Genomic DNA, 25,059 nt, shown 5'->3' on the forward strand with positions numbered 1-25,059 from the left:
GCGCATGTTTCTGGGGAGGGGCCACAGTTGCATCAGATCCTCAGGGAGGGTTTTGCCTCTAAGAAACAGTGAGAATTACGGGGGTAGGAGTAAGGGTTCCCCTTGGCTTGTTCAAAATGCAAAGAACTTTTCAAAAGAGAAAGGTCCAGAGTAAAAAGATGAGTAATTGAAGCGGTGAGGTGTAAAGAGAGAAACTGTTCACTGATTCAGAAACGGAGAAGCTGCTGCTAACGGAAAGGGCTCGGAGGCTTCAGCCCCGCCAGCCTGCGGGGCGGCAGAGGTTGCCACCTCACGTGCTCAGTAACTCCATGCAGACAAAGTAAGAGTCAAGATGATGACCGGGCATTCATATGATCGGACAGCCTTTCTGACTTCAATAGGGAATAAACACGAGAAAACATACCAAGCAAGTATTTCTTGAACAGTTTTTTGTGTGTGGCATTTTATTTTACTTCTTTAGGTTTTACTTCCCAGTTTTTCACTCTTTAGTTTAGCTACGGGATGCTGTTTTTCAGAGACCGAGAGAGTGTGGCCAAGTGCCATAGCTCTGGGGAATGCTGCGTCCCCGTTTCCTCTCACTGTGTGGAGGGCCAGCACGGCTTTCTCCCCAGCCACACTTTGGAGGCCCTTGGTCCCCAGAGCAAACACTCTCAAGCTCCTGAAGGGCCCATGTAACTTGAATAGCTTTCTGCATCTACTCTACAGAAAAGAAAAATATGCATTTGTTCCTATTTGGACTGTTATGGACACTTCTCCCATCACTCCCATTCTCTTACATTGAGGAACTGTTTAGTTCCATTATTTTTTTACTTTCTTCAGCTCTTCTTTTTTCCTCCCTGTTTCTGATAACACTTAATGATGCCTCGCCCTTCTCTTCGACCCTTTCAGCTGGCCATCCATCAGCATTCACATGCCATTGAGGTGCCCGAAGCTCCACCTGGAGTCAGTGGTCCTGGCCATTCTCTGGTGACGCTGTCTGTGGCATTGCTGGGGCATGCTGTGGGAGTCTGTCTGTCCCAGGCACGCGTGACCCTACTGGCTCTTGCTCAGAGGCTAGTGGAGGACTGGGTGGATTCCACCCCGGAGCTGGAAGCTTGCTAACGAAGTGCAGGCAGGGGGTGGAAAACGTTTTGTTGTCTCTAGTTTGTTACTCCTGGTGGTATTAAGTGGAGAAATAGAGAGATGGGACCACTTCTGGTGTTGACTCCCTTGTAATGTCACCTTCTCTCATTTTGTAGGTTGCTCCCACTCTGCTCCAGAGGTGGTGGCTTTGAGGGGTGACCCTGCCCACATCTGGGCCCGGCCAGAACCAGCTCCTCAGTAAGGAGGGCCAGCCTGATAAGACAAAGAAAACAGGTTGGTTAAACTTTATTGACTTTCCTTGAGTCACAATAACTTTGAATGTTGAGTCTTCCTTTCTCTCCCTCTCCCTCCCCACGTTCCCTTTGAGTTACCTCTCCTTCTCCAGGTCTCCCAGAGGCTGTGATGCTCAGCCACAGTGAAATTGTAGCTGAACTGCTACATCTTCTTGACCCATTGGACCTGAGGTGTAGAATGAGAAGTCTGCAAAAGGGTGCCTAGTGTTTGTCTCACAAGAAAAACAACACTTCATAATCCCATTTCCCACTTCTCCATTCACACCCCCAAATCCAGTTTGTGTTAAAAACTGGAATATCAGGCCCATCCACGTGGCCATGACAATGAAGATGATGACTTTTTTTCATATCTGTGATTAGTAATTTCTTCTGGGTTCCGAATCCTTTCTATTATTATTATTATTATTATAATTATTATTATTATTATTATTTGCAGTGGTGGGGCTGATGTACAGGATGCTGTCAGGGAATAGAAATGGAACAAAGGAGAGAATAAAAATTTTAATACTATAAATATAAATAAAGAAAAATGTACTTTGTAAGTGGATCTTTAACTTTTTTTTATTTTTTATTTTATTGATTTCAGAGAGGAAGGGAGAAGGAGAAAGAAATATCATTGATGAGGGGAGAATCATTGATCAGCTGCTTCCTGCATACCCCATACTGGGAATTGAGCCCATAATCTGAGCATGTGCCCTGACCTTCTGGTTCATAGATTGACACTCAACCACTGAGCCATGCTGACTGGGCTAAACTCTTAAATGCATCTTTCATTCCCAGAGATCAAGTATCAGTAGGTTTATGTTAGTTTGAGTTATTACTCTTACTAATAAGTGATTAGTAATAAGAGGGGTCAGGCTGGGGTAGGTAGAATTGACTAAATTAGCACATAGGTGAGCTCAATGTTAAAGTAGGTTTTCCCCCATCACAGAATGAAGTTCTTTCCCTCTTTCACACCATTGTCCCAATGATGAGTTCAAGTATAAGAACAAACTGGAGTGAGACCTTGCAGTAGCTCCAGGGGACTCGTTTGGATGCCTCTGAAACAGCTCTTCAGAGTGCACTGGCTCCACACGTGTGCTGGGAACTTCGTTTTGTTAATTGCACCTTTAGAAAAGAAATAAGCAGTCTCTATTTTTTTTTTTAATTGCTATTACCTTTAAGCCAGGAAAAGTAAGTAAGTGTAGATGATCTTGGTGTCACCAGTGAGTTATGTCACACTTTATCTTGAAGAAATCAATTTAATAAGTGTCTCCTTGTCAGGACAAAATGAGAAATAACGAGTTTGCTTGACTTTTCTCTTTATGCTGGTTAGCTCTCTTCACTATTGCTAGGTATTCTATATTTAATACACTTAGGACGTTTGCAAGAATGTGTCTTTGATGTTATAGTGACTGTGAGAAAAATTCTTACCGGCAATTTGGCTCTGCTTAGTGAATATATTTTTGTTCATTTCATATTGAGTATTTCCCTCCTCTCCACTTTTTTCCCTATGCAATGGTAGAATTAAATTAAATTTTAATTTTAATCTAAAGTATTATATTTAGTCCTAAAGGTGTTTACTCAAACCTATTTACAGATTTAGTGAACTTTACCACATTTTCTTTTTTAAGTTGAGTCATAGGACAAAATCAAGATCATCTTCTAAACTCATACTAAAAATTGTTAGAAAGGTTATTTTTTTTTTACTGGCATAATTATAGTAAAGAAGACTTCTAGCCAGTTATTTTATAATTTGATGTACAATAAAACTGTGGGAGAAGTATATTTTAAAAAATGAAGATGGTCTGGTTGGCATGGCTCAGTGGTTGAACATCGACCTATGAACCAGGAGATCACAATGTAATTCCCCATCAGGGCACATGCTTGGGTTGCGAGCTCAATCCCTAATGGGAGGGGCAACCAATCAATGATTCTCTCTTATCATTGATGCTTCTATCTCCCCCACTCTCTTCTTCTCTGAAATAAATAAAAATCCATAAAAATAAAATAAAAGAATGAAAATGATTTTGGTACTGAAGGTGTCCACTTCTCTGAATCAAAAAAATAATTACATGCTGATTGATTACAATTTTATGGGACTGTTGATAATGTTGTTAGGAATCCATTACAGAAGAATTGCACAGGGGCTGGAGTGGGGAGCAGTAAAAAAAAAAAAAAAAAAAAGTACACTTTTTGGTGTACTTCCTTCACATGTCCTTTCTTAAAAAAAAAATATATATATATATATATTTTTTTTTTTTCATTATTGATTTTTTTTTTACAGAGAGAAAGGGAGATAGAGAGTTAGAAATATCGATGAGAGAGATAAATCATTCACCTGCCTCCTCCACACCCCCCACTGGGGATGTGCCCACAACCGATGTACGTGCCCTTGACCGGAATCGAACCCGGGACCCTTCAGTCCGTAGGCCGCCGACAGTCTATCCACGGAGCCGGTTTTAGCCACATGTCCTTTCTTAAAGAGAAATATGCCAAATAAGCTTTAAAGGCAGTTAAAAACGGGAAGTTTGTAGCACAACCTTTATTAAGTTTAAATGGTCTGGCATGGGGAAACTTCATGGAAAGACAACAGCTTTTTTCCCCCCCTTTGATTTTGACCATCACTTTCCTCTATGAGAAAATATGTGAGGGGCGAGGCTGACTCAGTTGTCTTAAGAAGTATGTTTCTGCAGTTAGTCCTTTCACCTACCATTTGGAAACCATTAGGTTCATATTTTCAAAAGTCTGTTAATAAGAAGGCACATTTTGTCTCTTGACAGGAAAAGGACTGTTCCTGACATCCTCTCTGACTTTTCTGGTAGGATTTTGGCTTTGGGACTTCTGAGCTCATGGCAGTATCACTTAATAAAGTTATATTTCCAGGCCTCTCCTGCTCTGGTGCTGGACTCACTTGTAGTTTGGGTGTTGCCACTGTCCTATCCTCTGTCACATTGTCTAAAATTGGAGGAGGAAACCATGGTCTTTCTGGTGTTCTCCGTAAGCATTCACTTTGCTGTGAAATAATGAGCATGATGTCTGACTGCAGTTGTGGACTTGTCAGGTTTACTGGTGCACACTGGGTGGGGAACAGGGTGTGTGGCTCACTGGCAGGCTTCAGCTACGAAATACCTTCCCAGATAAAATGAGGGAATTCATTTACCTGTCAACTTACTTCTGGCCATACCATACCAGTGGCAAGGGATGTGGCTAGAAAAGGCCTATAGAAGTAGGTTTTGATGTGGCTGTGGGTCAGTTTTCCCTTTGTTTATTCTTTTCATATCACCTGGTTTCCTTTAGGTCTTTCGTAATACCTTCTGGACTGTGAGCCTTCAGTGAATTCCTCAACTGCCTTGTCTTTGTTCAGTTTTAGGTAGAAGTGGGAGGTGAGTCAAAGTGGAGTCTGAGTGTCCTGTGTGTCCCTGTCTCTGCAGCAATGCAGTGGACCGAGGGAAAGACGCCAGGGGTAGAGTCCGAAAGAATATTTGTTACACATACACCCTCACACACAGACACGCATGGGCATCAGAAAGTAAAATACCACAAAATCGTTCTGTCTGTTGGGAGTGAAGGTGACAACACTGTAGGGAATATCAATCACAATATGGTTTTGGAATAAAAATAAGACTTAGAAATCGCTTCTTAGTATTTGTGCTCCGTGTTCTCATGAATTTCGTGATCTGAGATTACAGCAAATAAATAGTTTTGTTCTTTCACTAAGTGAAAATATACGCACTGAATCTTTTTGCCTTTGCTTCCCTTCCAGTGTCAACGAATATACAAAGAGAAGAAGAAAAAAGTGACACTCAGACTGGTTTCCTGCTCCACGTGGATGACAGCTATAGCGAGGGAAAATCTCCTAGTTTATCAATTGGGACAGAAATGGAGGTAGCTGTCAGTGGGCTGGGGTTTCTTCTGTCCATTTTCTGGGGTATAAGTATATTTCCTATTTGTATTTTTTAAGAAGCAGTGTTTCTTATACTGATTTGAAATTTGGTCATAATTTTGATAGGGTTGATGCCTCAAATGTCTTATAAAATTGTGGGGCCCATTAAAATCACTGGCTTGTGGCAGCCGAGTTAAGTGAAACCTGATGGTTCTCCATTATCAGGTCTACAACATCCCTGTTGTAATAAATCAGTAAGGTTACTGGGAAGGTGCTGGTCAAATGGCAGCTCCCTGGGCTTCCTAATCATTGGTTCAGCCTTTGTCACTCTGCCTAATGAAAGATTAGTGTTGGCAAAGAGACCTGCCTCAGGTGGCTTTGGGAGTTGTGTTAGTGACATACACTGTGAAAGAAAGTAAGGTTATTCTTTGATATGACAACACTTCATTAAGATGAAAACTTATGTCGTTATGGGTGTGCGTTCAGCTTGAACTGAAGACAGAGGGTCTTAGCTATTTTGGCCTGACTTAAGTTGTGGTAGCCATGGCCAGTGCCACCTAGCTCTGACAGAAGCCTCAATTCCCAATGATCATATCAGCAATTTCCGATTTTCAGTTTTATGGCAGAGGCTTCTTAGAAGCTTAAACCCTTGTCCCAATGACGTCAAGTTCGCCCATTGGCTTGGAAGGTTCAGACCTGTCTTCCGTCAACACCATGATGTCAGCAGTAATGAGTGTAGGGAAGGTTGCAGAGAATGGCGGGAGCCCCCAGAGTATCAAGTCCCCTATGAAGCCGCCAGGACCAAACCGGATTGGCCGAAGGAACCAGGTAAGCTGCTGTGGGCGAGGTGGTGACATCTGGCGGCTTCCATCTCTAAGAACGTGGGGGGAGGATGTTCCCTTGAGCTCAGCTTGCTCAGATAAGATCATGGGTGTATTGAGATATAAGTAGGCATACCCAGGGGTTGTAATCATTTTTCAAGTGCAAACTTTTCAAAGTTTATTTCCATTTTTTTTCATGGAGAAAATTTTCTATGCTGTGATGTCAATATTGGTAAAGATGCCCTGATTCTCTGCCCTGTAATTAGATTTGATTGCCAGATTTCTTCTTTTGCTGGCCAAGGTAAAGAACTGAGTTCTCTGCTGTGATGCTCTTCCTTTCTTTACCCAGCTGGTTTCCAAAGCCACCTCCTTGATTACTTTTTTAAGTGTCTTCAGATTACGGAGCATATAAGAACTGGTTGTCCTGGGGCTGCTATCCAGCTTCCCATCCTTGACAAAGCACAGAATTTGGCTCCAGAGAATTTCACATAAGAGGAAATTTAGACCTTCTGAACTTGTAGTAAGCATGGGATCAGGAGAAAAGGGAAAGAGTAAATGAGTGGGCAGGGATTGGGAGGATTAATGATGCAGTCAAAGTCCAGTCACCTGCACTGGGAAATGAGATGGATCTTTTAATTGACATAAGAGGGGGCACTTGCAAAGTGGTTGCTATCCTGTTAGCAGCATGTTCTACGAAGCTCAAGGAGAGGTAGAGAGTAAACAGTTCTCATTTCTTCTCTAATCCATATGATATGAACCTACTCCTCCCCATCGAGTTTTTGGTTTATTGGATTTAATAGGATTATGTCAAACCCCCAGGGAGCAGGAAGTCTTTAGTTTATCTAGATACCAGAAATGGAGATGAAAATAAATTTGTGGGGAATTTTTAAATTAAAATTTTTTTATTAACAATCTTACAGTGACAGTTATTATACAGAATTGTCTGAGTACATCTATGATGGTTTTCTATCAATTCTTAAAAGTAAAACATTAATTAAGGCTTTCAATATAACTTTCCCTCCAGTAAAGTTGTACCAGCCTAGAATCCCTCCAGCAGCGTGGGAGAGTCTGTTTTCTCCACACCTTTCTCAAGGCTGAGCACTTGGCAGAATTAAACAGTGTTTCAGGGTTGGAGCATTGATACCTTTTTCTCTCTTTTTTTCCCTGTCTCTGCGTGCCTCTCTTCCTATGGGTCCTTGAGAAAATACTCAGCCTGCATGACTGCGGCCTGAGTCAAGAAGGAGTGCTAGCTCTGGGAAGAAAAGGTTTATTTTCACTCTCACATGACTGTCTGTCCATCCATCTGTTCGTTCGTCTCTCCATCCCTACACTCGGTTCATGGTATATGCCAGATCCTAATTCCAGCCAGGTACTGCACCATGATACCAGGCATTTCAGGATGAATGAGGTAGATAAGGCCACTGTCTTCTCTTCCTTCACTGTCGACAGGGGAAAGTGGTAGGTAGGGATCACCTCCTTTTTAAAGAGCCGGCACGCCCTGCTCAGGCAGAGTTGGCACAAGTGCAGGCTCCAGTCCTTCCCCAGTGATTCAGAGACCATAGGGAGAGCCATAGGAGGGGACACACAGCTCTTCAGTCCCTGGGTGGTGATTGGGAGTGACCGTGTAAGGGTGGTGCAGGAAATGGGACAGGTGTGTGCCTCGGCTATTTTTCATCTACCTCCTATGCCTCCAGGGTTCCTTGGGTTCTTTGGGGCACTGGCTCAGTTTTTGAAGGGGAGGTCTGGGCCAGAGGTGAAAAGGGAAAGACAGTGCACCGGGAGAAAAACAAACAGAATGCAGTGGGGAGAGAGAACGCTTCATCCTCACCTGGGAGTGGGCGGGGAGGGCTGCGAGGGAGCCTGGGAGGAGTCCCATGGGCGATAGCACCAAGTCCCAGGGCAGATTAGCCCCAGCCGGACACTGGCACGGTGCCAGAGCGTTTTGCTATGGAATGGTTAGTTATCACATTCGCTGCTAATTTTATCTGTCAGCTCAGGAAGTGTGCTCTTTCCACCGGTGTGGCCCAATAACTGGTTTCAGAATTCTCCGGTAGGGCTTCTTCCAGCATCATGATGCTGCCTTTTCTATTAAAAACTAAATCAGAGCTCACAGCCTGCCTTCTCCCAGAGCACCGTGGATTTTGTGGGCCGGAGTCACAGGCTGCAGCATGCCCCTGCCAGGCTCAGAGCACGTTTGGCCCGAGTTCATGATAAGCCCCAGAGGCAGTGCCAGGTAGCCCATGAGCTGCTGCTCCCTCAAGGTGAATGAAAGGTGATTTCTTTTCTTTTTTTCATTTCCCGCTTCAAGGAGCTGATCTCTTGGAGACTTGGCTATTTAATATGTATTTACATTCTACTGATAATCTTCCTCTAAAAGACGTTTAATATATTTTATTGCTAATATAATAATTCATTGAAAAGACCCAAGACTGGGTTTTGGCCTGGCTGTGAGGCATTTCTCATTATGATTGCAAGTGCTCATATTTTGTTATTACTACTTTTGTTTTTGGTTTTTCCGTTTGGTGGTTCTGGCCAGCTCCATTTTGAGAGCAGTAGCAGTGGGCTGAGAAGGTAGGACACCCATCCCTGTGAGGAGTGCAAGTCGCTGGGCTGGTAGGCTTTTTACTATCTCTGGGTTAATCACCTTCCTTGGAATTGATAGCTGTGATTATTTTTTTTTAATTTGAGAGTGAAAAATATATAACATACCGAGGTCTCAGACCCAGTGCCACAGACTAGAAAAGGTGACTTACCCACAGGCGCTGCTTTTCAAGACTCCCATGGATGCCTGAAACTGTAGGTGGTGCCGAGCCCCATATATACTGTGCCTTTCCCTCTACATACAAACCTTTTCACGTAAGGAAGCACTTTTGGCTTCTCTTTGGCACATTCGACTGCCAGCATCACTACTCTTGCATTGTGGGGCCATCACTAAGTAAAATAAGGGCAACCTGAACACAAGCACTACAATACTCAACAGTCATTCGGATACCCAAGACAGCCAGTGAGTGACAGTGTATGCAGCACAGGGATGCTGGACAAAGAGATGCAGGTCCCAGCAGAGGGCAGGATGGCATGAGATTTCGTCATACCACTCAACGGCAGGAAATTTAAACATATGGATGGTCTGTTTTGGAAATTTTCCGTTTAATATTTTTGGACCGTGGTTGACCATGGGTACCTAAAAACCATGGAAAGCGAAACTGCAGATAAGGGGGGGATAACTGTGTTGCTTAAAACAAAGCCTGCTAGTCTACGAAGAGAGAGAGACAACCACTGAAGGCAGTTATGCAGTAGACATCATGCATGCACTCCACCCTGTCTGGTTTATGGTGCATCTGTTTTTATAGTCTTTAGGGTGGCTTATATTTTCATCATCTCTCATAAGCCAGCCTCAATGGTGTTTCTTTTCTGTGCCTTGGAGCTCATCTTTTTTTTTTTTTAGGGGTTGGGGATCAGGTTTAGGGCATGGGCTGTCGAGCAGCTGGCCTGAGTTTTAATTCTTGATCTATCTAATAGTTCATTGATTTGGGGCAGGTTACTTGCCTCTGTACCCCAGTTTCCTCATTCAGAAAATAGAGTCCATAATAGTAGCTATTTTCTTTAGTGGTGGAGGAAAAAAAAACACCTGATATTTTTATATGTACAGAGTTTAGCACATGGTAAGTGTTCAATAATTAGTGTTATTTGTGAGGAATAGAAACTGACTCAAATGAGCACAAGGAAAAAAAGGTCTATTGAAAATGCCCAAGGGTCCAGCCCTCTTTCACAGGCTGCTTGGTCTCCCGCTCCATTAGCACAGACGTCTTCCCAGCTGCATGTCGTGGCGGGGGCTCGCCATGCTGCTGGGTCTGGCCCCAACCCTACATACACTTTCAATTCACGTGCTGCTGATCACCTAACTTAGTAACTTAGTCAATCCCACATCTGGGCATATAACCAACATCTCCTGGGAGCCTGTGAAACAGATCCTGGGGTTCAGCTCCCATTATCCCAGTAATTCTGACTCAATCTGTCGTGAGTCTGATCTAGCAATCTCAGAAAGCTCCCAGGCCGTTCTGCTGGTCTTTGGAAACCCATGGATCGTAGTCTCTAAGCATCTCAATTCCACATTCCTGAGAATGGCATCCAGGCCTTGATCCCGTTAGTTTTGGGGATGAGGACAGACCTGGGGTGCTCAGGGAGTGTGTGGTCAGAAGGCTGTGATAGGCACGTCCATGACAAAGCTCCGGGAATTATTTTGAAAGGAGATGTGTAAGTAGTAAAGGAGCTTGTCATTTTCCTTAAAAAGGTAAAATATATTTCTTCAAGGAAGCTTGTCCTGTCTTGTGTGTTTTGAGGGAACATAAATGAGCTGCTTGTCCAAATAGTGAGCTTATTCTTTTGTTGCCTCTGTGGCAGTCCTCACTTTGGATCTTTAGTCACTATCACAGCATTCTCATTCTTATTTACTATTTATGAGCGGTGTCAAGCAGGTGTTAGCAGGGAGTAAAAGGGCCAGGTTGGTACCTGTTGGGCACACAGCTGGGCCCGGAGGCCTTCCACCATTAGGAGGTAGGTTTTTGTCATGAGAACTTCATTACCTCTCATGAATCCTTGGGAGCCCCCAGAACAGGTGGGAAAGAGTGGCTGGAGCCTTGGTCAGACTTAGGGAGAAATGTATTCCTTTTCTAGCTCTGCTGAGACTTAATGCTTAATTTTTCGCCATCACTGATGATTAATTAAGTGGTATATGTCTAATAAGAATACTAATATTTATTGAGCACTTACCCTGTGCCAGGCACTAGTCCAGTATTTTATGTATGTCAGCTGAATTAATACTCATCACGATGTGATGTGGTAGATGCTGTTACTTTCCCATTTTACAAATGAGGAAACTGAGGACCAACAGGACCGTGACTTGTCCAAGCGCATACCAGACAGGCTCCAGAGCCCATCCTCTTAGCTGTCTCATTGCTACGGCTCATGAGACACAGGTGCTCATGGCAGACAGAAGAGGCACCAGTTTACTGTGAGGTGCAATTAATTCTCCTTTTTATTATGTCTTTTCAGGAAATGAAAGAAGAGAAGTCTTCCTACAACTGTCCCCTGTGTGAGAAGATTTGCACTACTCAGCACCAGTTAACTATGCACATTCGTCAGGTTTGCTGCTGCTTTCATATTTGTTTTAAATCATTCTTCATTAAGAGAGGACCAGGTGATTTAGTATAAGTGTATGAATTGTGACTGAGTTTAATTTCTGTTTAATATTTCAGTTATTTTGCAAGGTAGTTATGAAATAATTTTTGTGTGTGTTATTGTGACAAAGTCCCCAGTCAACATAGAATTCCTTTTCAGAATTTAGCAAATACTGAGTTCACTGACCACAGGTAGCAGAAGACTGCATGGTATGTGGCTCCTCAGCATGAACCAGACCCCTTACAGAACAGGAAATTGTAGTACACCCTGCTTTTTATATATATTGTTCCAGCCTTATGTCATGCAGCAGGGCATTGACTTGATTTGGGATCTCATTTGGTTTTTCCTCTTTAGTATGAGAGTTTTCCTTCTCCCTCATCTGCTATAACTGGGTCATGACAAAGTATTGATGTCTCTAGTGACATTATTAAAATTAGAGTGTGGTACTAAATAATATCATCATTTACTAATTTGGGTTTGAATGGAAATGTTCCTTCTTAACATGTTTCAGAGGCCAGTCCTCTCTCAGCTGTGCAGATTTCAGTTCTTCCGTGGCAGCAGGACTGAGTCCTTAGACTTGAAAAATGGACACTGACAATGTGAGGACGACAGTTCACCTGTTTGCTGTAGAGCTGACAGTCTTCCTGTTCGTGTTATTGTGGTCAGTTCATTCAGTGTGTCTCCAAGAAAGACCTTCAAAGATTCCATCTCTCTCTGAGCCTTGCAGAAGTATTTTTCAAAATCAAAACATGGAAATAGAAGATCATACAGAATATTTATTTGCCTGTGTTGCTGATCAGTCTTGACATTCAGGAAGATATTTAAAATGTAACAGGAAAAAAATAGCTGAGAAGCTTTACAAAGCCCTGAATTTGCATTACTGAGTTTTGACCCATCTTAAGTGACCACTGTGGTGATTGCTTTCTACAGCACAACACAGACACCGGCGGGGCAGACCATTCGTGCAGCATCTGCGGGAAGTCCCTGAGCTCGGCCAGCTCCCTGGACCGCCACATGCTGGTGCACTCTGGCGAGAGGCCTTACAAGTGCACTGTGTGTGGCCAGTCTTTCACCACCAATGGGAACATGCACAGGTGGGTGAGGGCCACTGTGGCCTGGTGGCCTCTTAGCCATCATCAGAGAGATGAGTTGCCAAAAACATTAAGAGGTCTGAATGCTGTTCACTGTGTGGAAAAGCTAGAGATGGTTTTTGCTTGTGCATGCTATCTCCGGAGCATTAGAGGTGTCTCATCGTGGGAAACAGAAGTACCTGGGCTAGGTCTTTGGCCTTTGGGGATTAGGGTGAAACACAGTCCTTCCCCTTTGCCAATTGCAATTTCTTTGTTTGGGTGCCAGAGGTGGGCAGCTTATCAGATACAGAGGAACCCTCAAGGAATAGCACAGTAACCTTTGCCTTTTTAAAACTAGTTGCATATGCATTGTAGGTTTCCTGCAGGTGTTTTTCTTACGAAAAATTTCTGGGACCTTTGAATAAATGGTTAAGTTGCCCGGTCCTGGAGCTTTAGGGTAAGAGAGAGTAAAAGAAGAAACAGAAAATCTGATAAATGTCAGGAATTTGCTTCTGACGGAGAGAGGCTCACTCAGAAATGGGAGGGAGCTCAGTGGTAGGCATATTGAAATTCTGTGGTGTAAGCCAATGGGAAATATACTTTATAGAATTATTACATGTGTTTTGAAGGGTTAGAATAGACTTCTTGTTGTTAATCCTCACCCAAGGATATTTTTTCCATTGAGTTTTAGATAGTGAAAGGGAAGGTAAAAGGGAGGAGGTGGAGAGAGGTGGGGGGGAGACTTTGATGTGAGAGAGACATATGATGGGTTGCCTCCCAAAAGCACCCAAGCTGAGGCCAGAGATTGAACCTGGCGCCCATGTTCTTAACCACTGAGCAGCACCAGCTAGGGCAGAACAGACTTTTTAAATGTTTTTGTTTTAGCACAAACATTTTAGGAACATTATAATTCTAGGAAGATTTTTTTTTTAAGGGATTCAAAATTTTACTTTCTCAGAAAATCAGGCTATTTTTATTTTTCTGTATTTTCTTCTAGGCTTTCTTTTTTGGGGGTGGGGTGGGGGGTTAAGCCTCACCGAAGATATTTTTCTATTGATTTTTAGAGAGTGGAAGGGAGAGGGGGAGAGAGAAACATCATCGAGGTGAGAGATGCACATCAATTGGTTGCCTCCCACCTATGCCCCAGCCAGGGCCAGGGATGGAGCCTGCAACTGAGGTGTGTGCCCATCACTGAAACTGAACTCGGGATCCTTCAGTCTGAAGACTAACCCTCCATGCCTTGAGCCAAACCAGCGAGGGCATACTGCTTTCTTTTTAAAAGTTGATCAACATCTTGTTTTTCATAATTATTTCAAAAGAAGGCTTTGTATAATTGTTGTGAAATTGATGTTTTATTATATATAAATACTAATATGAGAGGGTCCCGTTAATTCCACCTAAAATCATTTCATGAACCACTGATGGTGGTATACTTGGGACATACAAGCATAATGGTAAATTTCTGGATTTTGAAATTAGGCACCTGATTTCAAATTTCAACTCTGCCACTTAAGCCTTTCTTGAGCAACTTACTTAACCTATGTACCTCAGTTACCTCCTCTTTAACACAAGGTTTTAATATCATCCATGTCAGTTTGTACTAAGATGAGGAATAGGAAATAGAGTTTAGCGCATGTCTGTTTTTGCATTTCTAAGTAATACCACAATAATTTAAAGCCTAGGAATTTCTCAGTCTGCACTAGAAGTTAGAATCTAGTATAACTCTGAAAGTTATCAGTATTTTAAAGAATTTTTACAAAGTGTTTTACTTTTTCCCCCCTATACAAAGTTCAGTTTTCTCTCTTTGCTTCTCTTCTCGTAGAACTTTTGGGTATAAAGAAGGAAGTGAATACTGTTGCTATTTTAAAATATATATTACCTCTTAGCTTTTGGCTTTTTTGTCTCCATATCAGCCTGTTTGGTATGACATGCCTTCTTTTTGCCGTTTAGTTTTGTTTTGCCTGCAGCTCCTGTCTACCTCAGACCTCCCAAAAAGGTCTCCTCATACCTTCACCCTCTTAAAATCTGGGCCTGGAGGTGGTGTTGCCTGGAGTCCCCTCTGGGGCAGTTCCCCTGCTTCCTCCTACTGAACCTCCTGCTCAGGGCGACCCCCAGCTCTAACTTGGCAGCGGGCACTGGGGCGCATTCCGTCCTCCTGGCTGCCTTAGCCTGGCTCCTTATTGCTTATGACACTCCATGAGCCATCTCTCGTCTTAGGCCCAATCACGCCTAATTTAAAAAATTTCTATTTTGAGACAATAACTATGATTGAATATGACACATGTTAAATATGCCTATAGAAAGGCATACTTCCTGCCTTTTATAGTGATGTCTCTGACATTGCATTTTGTAATTAATTCTAACTAAATTTATAGTGCACTGTACATCTAGCAGTGGACTAAACAATTTCTATTTATTTGTTTACATCTTTATGATATATAATTTATGTACTATTCATTACCTTTTTCTCACCTAAAGTATGCAATTCAATGGGTTTAGTATATTCACAAAATTCATGCAGACATTACTATAATCAATTTTTAAAAAAATACACTTTATTGATTTTTTACAGAAAGGAAGGGAGAGGGACAGGAGCTAGAAACATCAATAAGAGAGAAACATCGACCAGCTGCCTCCTGCACACCCCTCACCGGGGATGTGCCCGCAACCAATGACCGAAATCAAACATGGGACCCTTCAGTCCACAGACCGGCGCTCCATCCACTGAGCCAAACCGGTTTTGGCACTATAATCAATTTTATGATATTTTCATCACCGCCAAAAGAAACCTATAACTATAAACAATAATTTCTCACTCATTACTTCCCACCCTCCAGCCCTAGGAAAATACTCATCTACTTTCTGTCTTTGGACTTTCATATTCTGGACAGTTTATATAAATGGAATTATATAATTATGGTCTTCTGTGACTGGCTGCTTCCACTTAGCATCATGTTTTCAAGATTGCTGTGTGTTGTATGTAGCATGTGTCAGTACTTCATTCTTTTTTGTTGTCAGATGATAGCCCATTATGTGGGTACCACATTTTACTTATCTCTTCAGTTGGTGGGCAATTGAGTCATTTCCATTTTTTGGCTATTATGAATAATCCTGCTATGAACATTATTGAACAGTTTTTCGTGTGGATGCATGTGTTTATTTCTCCTGAGTATATACTTAGGAGTGGAATTACTGAGTCATGTGGTAACTCCATGTTTAACATTTTGAGGAACTATCCCACTATTTCCTAAAGCAGCTGTAGCATCATTTTATATTCCTACCAGCAGTAGATGAGGGTTCCAATTTTTCCGTATCTTTGTGAACACTTGTTACTATCTGTCTCTGTCTTTTTCATTATAGCTATCTTAATAGGTGTGAAATGGAATAGGTGTGAGTTACATACTAGATCATAGATAGAAGTGTAAGAGTTAAAATAAGAATTTCTGTACTCGCAGTTCTATTCCCTTGATCTCTATGTCTTCCCTGAGGCTAACATATTAATTACTGTCTCTTTTTAGTAAGTTTTGAAATCGAGAGGTATGGATCCTCTAACTTAGAATTTTTTTCAAGATTGTTTTGGCTATTCTGAGTAGCTTGCATTTCTATATGAATTTTAGGACTAGCTTATCAGGTGTTTGTTTTCAAAAAAGGCAGCTGAAATAATTACAGGGATTGAAAAATGTGAGGATCAATTTGGGGACATTGCCACCATATTAAATTTTTAATCATGGAATATTTTTCATTTATGTAGATATTACTAGATTTCTTTCAACTATTTATCAAGTTTTTATATTTTGTTAAATTTATTCCTAAGCTTTATTCTTTTTGGTGGTATTGTAAGTGGAATTGTTTTTTTAATTTCATTTTTTAAATATGTTTTTTATTGATTTTTTTAGAGAGAGAGGAAGGGAAAGGGATAGAGAGAGAGAAACATCGATGCAAGAGAAACATCAATTGGCTGCCTCCTGCTTGCACCACCCCACTGGGGATTGAGCAAACCCAGGCCTGTGCCTTGACTGGGAATTGAACCAGTGACCTCTTGGTTCTTAGGTCGACACTCAACCACTGAGCCCCACCTGCTGGGCTAATTTCATTGTTTGATTGTGCGTTGCTAGTGTATGAAAATACAGGTCGAACTTTATATTGTTCTCATTTTCTACAATTTTGCTGATTTACTCTAATAGTGAATTCCTTAGGTTTTCTGTATACAAGCTCATGTCGTCTGCAAATAGAGATCGTTTACTTCTTCCTTTGAAACTAATCTGGATGCCTTTTATTTGTCTTGCCTGTTAGCCCTCACTAGATCCTCCAGCACAATGTTTGTTAAAAATAGGTGGAGAGAATGGACATCATTGTCTTATTGCTGATTTTAGGAAGAAAGTATTCAGTCTTTTCTCATTAAATATAATGGTAGTTGTGGGGTTTTTCATAAATGCCCTTTAATCAGTTTGATGTTTCTTTCTTTTTATGGTATGCTGAGTGTTTTTATCATGAACGAGTGTTGGATTTTGTCAAATGCTTTTTCTGCATCTTACTGAGATGGTCAAGCTTTGGTGTTAAACTAACTTTATTCCTGGGATAAATACCACTTGGTCACAATTTGTAATTATTTTCATATATTGATGGATTTGATTTGCTAGAATTTTTTGCCAGTATTTATGAAAGATACTGGTCTGTAGCATTCTTTTCTTATGATGCCCTTATCTGTTTTTTGTACAAGCCTCATAGAGTGAGTCGGAATATATTTCCTCCTATTCTGTTTCTTTTTTCAAAGACTTTCTGAAGATTTGGTATTAAGTCTTGAAATACTTGGTGAAATTTGCCAATGAAGTCATATGGGCTTTTCTTTCTGAGCAGTTTTTAAATTACTAATTCAATTTCTTGTGATAGGTCTGTTCACATTTTCTATTTTTTCTTGAGTTGGTTCCAGTAGTTGGTGTCTTTTCTATAAGTTATCTAATTGGTTTGCATACAGTTGTTCATGGTATCCCTCCATAATGTTTTTTGTTCTGTGAAATGAGTGGCATTGTATCGTCTTTCATTGATTATTTTAACTAGTGTCCTGATGCACAAATTCGTGCATGGTTGGGGCTCCTTTGGGTGGCCTGTGGGGATCAGCTCAGTTTCTACTTGCTGCTCTCGCTCATGCTGGCCCTCGGTGCCTGCCATGGGCTCATTCCAGTCGGTCCCGATTGTGAGAGGCTTGTGCTGCTGCAGCAGCACTTGCCCTGAGTCTGTCTGGTACCCTCCCAAGGGGAGTGGCCTGCGGGATCAGGCCCAAACCAGCTCTCCAACATCCCCTGAGGGGTCCCAGATTGCGAGAGGGTGCAGGCCAGGCCAAGGGACTTCACCAGTGAGTGATTGGGCTGGGGAGGGACCTCAGGAGGGCTCCTGGGCGTGTCTGGCCCATCTCACTCTGTCCTGATCAGTTGGACCGGTCCTAGTGTCTGCCTCTTGTTGTCAGTGCATGTCCTAGAGACTGGTCGACCAGTCAACTGTCTTCTCCCTGGTGGTCAGTGCACGTCATAGTGAGTGGTTGAGCAGCCTTAGCATATCATTAGCACTTTATTGGTTGAACAGTTGACTGGTCATTGGATGACCAGACACATAAGCACGTTAGGATTTTATTATATAGGGTAATTTGAGTCTTTTTAATTTATTTTTTAAAAATATATTTTATTGATTTTTTTTTACAGAGAGGAAGAGATAGGGATAGAGAGTTAGAAACATCGAAGAGAGAGAAACATCGATCAGCTGCCTCCTACACACCCCCAACTGGGGATTGTCCAGCAACCAAGGTACATGCCCTTGACCAGAATCGAACTTGGGACCTTTCAGTCCGCAGGCCGACGCTCTTGCCACTGAGCCAAATCTGTTGCGGCCTTTTCTATTTTTTTTTTTTCTTTAGTCTAGCTCAACAGTTGTCAACATTATTGGTCTTTTCAAAGAAATGACTTTTGGTTTTATTGATTTTTCTCTTCCTTTTCTGTGTTCTATTTTATTAATTTTTTACTGTAAACATTATTTTCCTCTGCTTATTTCAGGTTTAGTTTGCTCTTTTCCCGATGCTTTAAGGTAGAGAAGATAAGGTTTTTAATTTGAGAACTTCTTATTTTTAACATAGGCATTTACAGCTATAAATTTCCCTTTAAACATTGCTTTAGTTACATCCCATAAGTTTTTGTGTGTTGTATTGTTTGGATATACTAGTACATGGATAGACTTAAAAATGATTTTGAATTTTTTATAGCACAGCCCTTGATATTATCTTAATATACATTTCTCATTTATGAATAGCATAGGTTGGAGTTGTTGGTAAATTACTGTTTATAAATATTTTTTAAACAAGACCCTAGAGATGTATGTTTGTGTAATTTGGGGTTCTGTGCTGATTTTACTTGTGCATCTTCTTGGTTTGGAGGAGAGGACTAATTGTTGGGGACCAAGTGCTAGTCCTAATTCTGCAGAACTTTGTAGCAATTGCTTAATTTTTCCATACTTTAACAAAATGCCATAGTAAAACCTTATTTAGAACTTGTGCTAAAAAATGTCATAATGTTTGTGATAGCATTCTGAAGGCCTGCAGTGTACTATGGAAATGTCTCTGATAGGGGTGTGTTTCTGAGTTTGTATTGTCAGCACTGAAGGCCTTGTGATAATCTGTGGGTGGTGTGCCACTCTTAGCTGTGTGACCCTGGACAAGTTATTGGACCCTCTCTGTGTCTTAGTTACTTCATTCGTAGAAGGCAGTGATATCTGTCCTAACCTGGGAACATTGTGGGGATTCATAAACTAACGCATGCAGAACACTTAGGATGACGTTTGTTAAATAGTACTTATAATAAATGGCCACTAATGTTGTTTGTGCCACTGAGGGAAAATGCACCAGTAAGCATTCATGGAATGCCAGAGAATAAACAGAGGTGGTTTTGTCTTTGCTTTGCTTCTTGCTATATGAAATCTGTAATTTCAATAACAGCAATTACTTAGCATATTTGAGCTTATCACACAATATTTATTTTATGTTCTCTGCAGAAAATTGCAGATAATGGGTTAAAAGAATATTTGTTTTTTTGGTAATCAATCATAATCATTACCATCTTCATTTGTTGGTGAAACTGTACTTTTGGGGGAAAAATTCTAAAAGTGTGAAAACAGCTACAAAAATGTGCCGGAGAGAGTAGTTAGATTTATTTGTCCCGGTGGATCTGTTCCAGAATCGAGCTGAGATCTCTCCTAAGCACATACCTGTGTTACATTAATCACGGGCCAGAGCTGTCCCGGGACATGTGTGCAGGAATGAAACAGGCGTGGAAACTCAAACTGATGAGCTGCATCCTGGCTTGATTTTGAAAGCACAGAAGGAAGTCAGTGGACTATGAATTTTGTGCTGAAGACCAGAGTTCTTGTTCTCGTGTTCCTTCTGTTGGTTCTACCGCCTGAGGTCTGAGGACCAGCAGGACTGAGTAGAGCGAGAGCTGCCTTCGGGGCTCCGGAGCCCATGCTGGGCGGTGGGGCTAGCGCTTCCCTTGCTCTGAGTGCCGAGGATTCCCTCTGTATGGATTTGAAGATGCATTTCTCTGAGGCTCAGTTCCATTAGGCTGGTTTAGGAGCACGTAGTTCACCTGCCCCAGCCTCCTGCACACCCCTCCCCCGTTCTGAAGGTCATCAGCACATGCACATGTGACACGTATCTCCGTGCGCACATTCCTCCAGGTCGGCCTTGCCTGCTGGTGTTTACTGTGAGCAGCTGCTGTGGGAGACAGGTCTGGGCTCCACCCAGACCTGTGTTGCTGCAACACTCGGGAGCTCGCTCTGCATCTTACCCCAAGACCGCCATCCTTTCAGGTTCAGGTTATTCTAAACTAATATTGATGTACTCGTCGTAATCACCCACTTTTATATAGAACAACTCACTTTTATTTCTTTTAGTCATTTTATGAGGATATGTTAGTTATCTTTGTTTATGCAGTCAGTCTTTTATCTTTTTCTTAAATTGATTTTAGAGAGGAAGGAAGGGAGGAGAGAGAGAGAGAGAAGAAAAGAGAGGAAGAGAGAGGGAGGGAGGGAGGGAGGGGAGGGAGAGAGGGAAGGAAGGAAGGAAGGAAGGAAGGAAGGAAGGAAGGAAGGAAGGAGGAGGAGGAGGAAGGAGGATTGATTTGTTGTTCCACTTATTTATGCATTCATTGGTTGATTCTTGTATGTCAAACCCACAACCTTGGCATCTCAGGATGGTGCTCTGACTAAACTACCCAGCCAGGGCACGGGTCAGTCTTTTTGTAGTTTCTTGTATCTTAGTTTTATAAGAGGGCCATCAGCACATAATCATCCTAACAGAATTATTAGTAAAAGAAAATAAACTTCACAGAATCAGGTAGCATATTAAGTTATGTTAATCATGTTGACAGTTGCATTGTAAGCTCTGATAAAGCCCATAACTTATAATTTAATTGTAGTAAATAAATTTAAATATTTTAAAAGTAAATGTATATTTACTAACTAAGAAGACTAGAGTCAATGTAAATTCGAGCTCATTTTGAAGAAGGTTGGGGAAGAGACCATCTCAATTTATTACCATATCTGGTACAGTATTTCAAGTTGCCACTTCCCTGTCTGCGGATTTTTGTGTTTTTGAGGTTTGAAAATTCTTTATCCCAAATCTAACCACAGCTTAGATCGGAATAGCAGGTTGCCATCAAGTACAAAATATGTATCATGGAAACATCACTGCAGCTCCAGCTTTAACTTCCCAGAACTCTTTATCTGTTTCTCCCACGTTGAAAACTTGGACTGAGTGGTGCTTGTCTTCCAAAACAAACTTGGGAAACTGAGCCAGGGCACGCCCTTGGGAGAGCTGGATGTAGGAAAAATGGCATGGAGCTTTATGATTTGCAGAAGTTTTCGGAAAATGCGAGGCTGCAGAGCTTTGAAGAAGTAATGATACTTGAAAAGAGAGGATTGAAACAGACCTCGTTTGGAAGAAATCCTATCTCTGCAATGGGTGTTTTTTATTTGTTTTTTTTTTTTGCAAACTGTAATTGCCTTGGGAAAAACAGGAAATTAACTCCCACTTTGCTCCTTGTTTTACAAACTGTAGACTTACGCTATGGAGTATGTTACGGTAAGAACACGCTAAAGTCCCTGGCAGGAACAAACTTTCCTAACTCACTCCTCCATGTATCCTCTGGGGAGCAGGGATGTGCTCTCATTTCTGCTGTGGCGCTGTGAGGGTGACGATGAGGGAGGAGACCGCTGGCACTTCCTCTAGCTGTTTGCCACGGGCTCTCCTCTGCGGCAGCCGTGGCTTTGTCTGTTGCTGAGTGCAGGAGCACAGGCCTGAGGATGCCGTTGGGTAGTGGACAGTCTCCAGGAGCAGAGGCTTGTGTGTCCCTGCCGTGCTGGAAGAAACATTCGCTGCACAGAAATGCGACCCGCTTGTGACAAATGAGACCACGAAGGCTCTGGATTTAGCGCCACTCTCCAGTGCACAGGCGGAGCCAGCCTTGGCACGCACAGTCCAACGCGGGTATTTGAACAGGTGGCCAGCATTAAAGGACAGGAGCAGAGGCAGGGCAGTGTCTTGGAAGGGGATAGTCGCTTCTTTACCCTCAGAGCCCAGCAGGAGGAAGCCCTGTGAACTTGTGTCGTGGTAATATCGGATTTCTAAAGACACGCTGTATCCCGCTGTAGTGCTCGCCTGCCTCTCGGGAGTGGAGGTGACCACTCGAGTCAGCTAGCTCCGTCTTGAAACAGGTCTCAGTCACCAGGTCCTGCTCCCCTGACAAACTCCTGTGAGGGAAGGAAGGTGTGCTAGTTCACATGGGAAGAAATTGTTTTCAGGATAAAAATCTGTGTGCCACCCAACCCAGGACAATATGAGCATTTGCTTCCTTCCTTTGAAGTACCTGTTTAAAAGGGGAAATGATTGTATAATAACATTTCAGTTACCTACAACACGGGGAGAAAATACATTTTGTGACTGCTCAGAGGCCTTGGCACATTTCGTCCACTGACCGTGGCCAGTGCTCTGAGACCACGTGTGCAGCTCTGCACAGATGGTTGAGGGCTGTGCACATGAGGTGTTGATGCTACAGACACAGCCCAACCCTGCGAACTGGCCTGGACATACAACCCTGACGAGGTGGTGCTTAGTGAGTGCTTAGTAGTGTGCTGGGCATCCAGGCAGTTTCTGTGCATTTAGTGCTCTGTGCACTGAAATAGACACAATTTAGATACAGTTTAAAAACATTTCTTTAATAAGTGTTTAAACTTTTTCTTTTTAACTAGAAAAAAATAATTCTAGGCTGTTTGATTATTTTTAAACGTTGTTAGCCTTTCTTTACATCTCATTGACTGGAATTGAAACCTGTTTGCTCTGGTTCTAGCTTCAGTAGTGGTTTAATGGAGGCGGCCTCTGTGTCCTCAGAGCGCTTCCTTCCTCTCCGGGGAGGGCCTGCAACGATGCTCCAAGGTGGCAAAGGGAGCCTTCCTTTCTTCACCTTCCGCAGGGCCACATTTTGCTCACAGAGTTTGTTGTTGTGAGAATTAAATGCTGCGATATATGCCCAAGCCTCAGGTTCTCGTAAGATGTTCAACAGATTATAATTCCCTTCCTTTCCCATCTCCCTTAGGAAAACTTAACCCATCAGTGCCTTCTGCATGCTGGTAAGCAATGTAGTTACACACCAAGGAAGTAGACTCTGTGTACCCTTCAACCTGGAGGGTCTGTAGGCCGTGTTCTAAGAACCCAGCAGTCTGAGACGGTGTTTTGTAAAGTAGCTGTGTGCTTTAAGCCTAAATTTATTTTACCAAAGTGTGCAGATCTGTACTGTTCGAATGCCTTTTGGAGGGATTTCTTGTTTTGAGGTGTTTTTTACATTTCTCATGTGGATTAGCATGTATGCCAACAGGTGAGCATTTGTGGTCCCTTTCAGAATTCTTTACATCTTAGAAATCGTCACAGCTCAGGAAGCTATCATTATTCCCTGAGAAAAAGAACAGGTCAGTGGAAACAGGGAATTGTGACCTTGCACACCTGAAACTAATATAATGTATGTCCATTATACCTCAACTTAGAAATAAGGACTGGTCAGAGAGATTTGCTGCAGGATTGTATTATTCACATAAGATAAAAAGCATAAGAAAATAGCAGAGCTGTCAGTTGACGCATTTTAGTTGATAGTCTCCTGTGCAGATTCTTATTGTATTTGCTGACATTTTCTAAAATATTTTCCTTAGTTTTTTGTTTGTTTTTTTTTCAGTATTCCTTAACAGTCGAAATAATTTGGGTATTTTTTTAAAAGGATATTTTAAAAATGTGCTCACTTTTGACTCTGCATTTTTTCTGGGGGGTTGTTATGCCAAAGGGCTTTCTCATAAACAAGCTCCGGACACCGGGGAAGCCTTTTTCATCTAAAACTGATTCTTGAATTTACGATCTGCTTCATAATTAAATAGTTGATTATCACTTGGCTGGCTGGATGCTGATATTTATAATTTAGGTTCTCTTCTGTTTGGCAGAGCCGATGATTGTCTATTCATTTGTTTTGGAGATTAAGCAGATGCAGAAAAAATGTTCTCTTGCATGCAGGCAGTATGGTGGTTTTGACATATCTTGTTGAAATATTTCAAAAGTTCAGTTGTACCAAGTAAGACTGATGAATGGCATCGCAGTCTGGAGCACCTTTGCTTGCCCACACTTGAACAGCCTGGCATTTGTGAGAGCTAGAAATTAGGTCACAGAAGGGAAGGTATGTGTTTGCCGGGGATAGGAGGAGGAGTGGAGAGCTGGCCGCTGCTCTGGGGTGCCCTGTTCTCCTCTCCCACCATGCCCTCTCTGCTGTCTTGACAACTTTGAACAGATCCTGAGTGTGTCCCATCTAGTATTATAATACAATGGTATTAAAGAGAGGAGGAGGAAGGGGGGGGGGAAGGAGGAGGAGGAGGAGGGGGAGGAGGAGGAGGAGAGGGAGGAGGAGGGGGAGGGGGAGAGGAGGAGGAGGAGGGGGAGGAGGAGGAGGAGAAGGGGGAGGGGAGGGGGAGGGGGAGGAGGAGTAGAGGGAGGGGGAGGGGGAGGAGGAGGGGGGGGGGGGCGGCGGTGAGCCTGGTCACCTGCGTCAGATCGCAGACTTAAACCTGCAGGTGCTGGCCGCAGTCCCACCACAGCACGTCCTGCTTTATGCCTTGCATTTTTCCGCCTTTGTTTAAATATTCAACCTGCCCAACCTGTTTGGGCTGAACAAGCTGGTGCTAGCAAACATCTAAACGTGCCCACTCACTGTCAACGTTTTTCTGATTTGTTAAGGAAGGTGATTAGCAACAAAATCTGCCCCCACCCTCTACTAAAGAGTAAACCAGCAGCACAGAAATGTTAGGATACATGTGCAGCGTGTTGGGTCCTCCTCAGCCTCCTCTTGGGCGTGTGCGTTGCGTCCATAGGTCTGTCGCCTCTGGCATCCTCCAAGACGCCCGGTTGATGGAGAGCTTGTTGGCTTTCAGTGGAGAGAGATTTTGTATTTCCTTAAATGGGGTTCATTGACATGTGGTGTCAGCACTTAACTCTTCAAAGGGATTGTTCTAGTGCTACAGGTGGGCGCACTGAGGTCTGCAATGTTCGGGGGTCCAGCTAAGATCTGAAGCGAACCTTGGCCCCTTCTTTCTGGCTCCTTCTCCCCCAGGCTCCCTGTGCTGGAACCGCGTGCTCGTCTCCCTGCAGCACATCACCTGGTGCTGTGTCACCTGTGGCCAGC

The 25,059-nt window shown here is 42.6% G+C and overlaps 1 protein-coding gene across 9 annotated transcripts in view; it reads left to right on the forward strand.

The window, feature by feature from the left end:
• The window catches only part of RREB1 (ras responsive element binding protein 1), a 138,375-nt gene that overhangs the window by 63,110 nt on the left and 50,206 nt on the right, over positions 1 to 25,059 (forward strand). For 7 of the 9 annotated variants that reach the window (XM_036444037.2, XM_036444034.2, XM_036444033.2 and 4 more), the window contains exons 2-5: positions 1,239 to 1,356; positions 5,122 to 6,069; positions 11,115 to 11,204; positions 12,171 to 12,334. In XM_036444037.2, the coding sequence (XP_036299930.1) occupies positions 5,899 to 6,069; positions 11,115 to 11,204; positions 12,171 to 12,334 (425 nt within the window). In that variant the 5' untranslated portion in view covers positions 1,239 to 1,356; positions 5,122 to 5,898. Of the gene's footprint in view, positions 1 to 1,238; positions 1,357 to 5,121; positions 6,070 to 11,114; positions 11,205 to 12,170; positions 12,335 to 25,059 lie in introns of those variants that run through there. The other 2 variants (XM_036444038.2, XM_036444040.2) reach the window with 2 other exon arrangements.

Source organism: Pipistrellus kuhlii, unplaced genomic scaffold, assembly GCF_014108245.1.
Source record: "Pipistrellus kuhlii isolate mPipKuh1 unplaced genomic scaffold, mPipKuh1.p scaffold_m20_p_2, whole genome shotgun sequence".
NCBI classification, from domain to species: Eukaryota; Metazoa; Chordata; class Mammalia; order Chiroptera; family Vespertilionidae; genus Pipistrellus; species Pipistrellus kuhlii.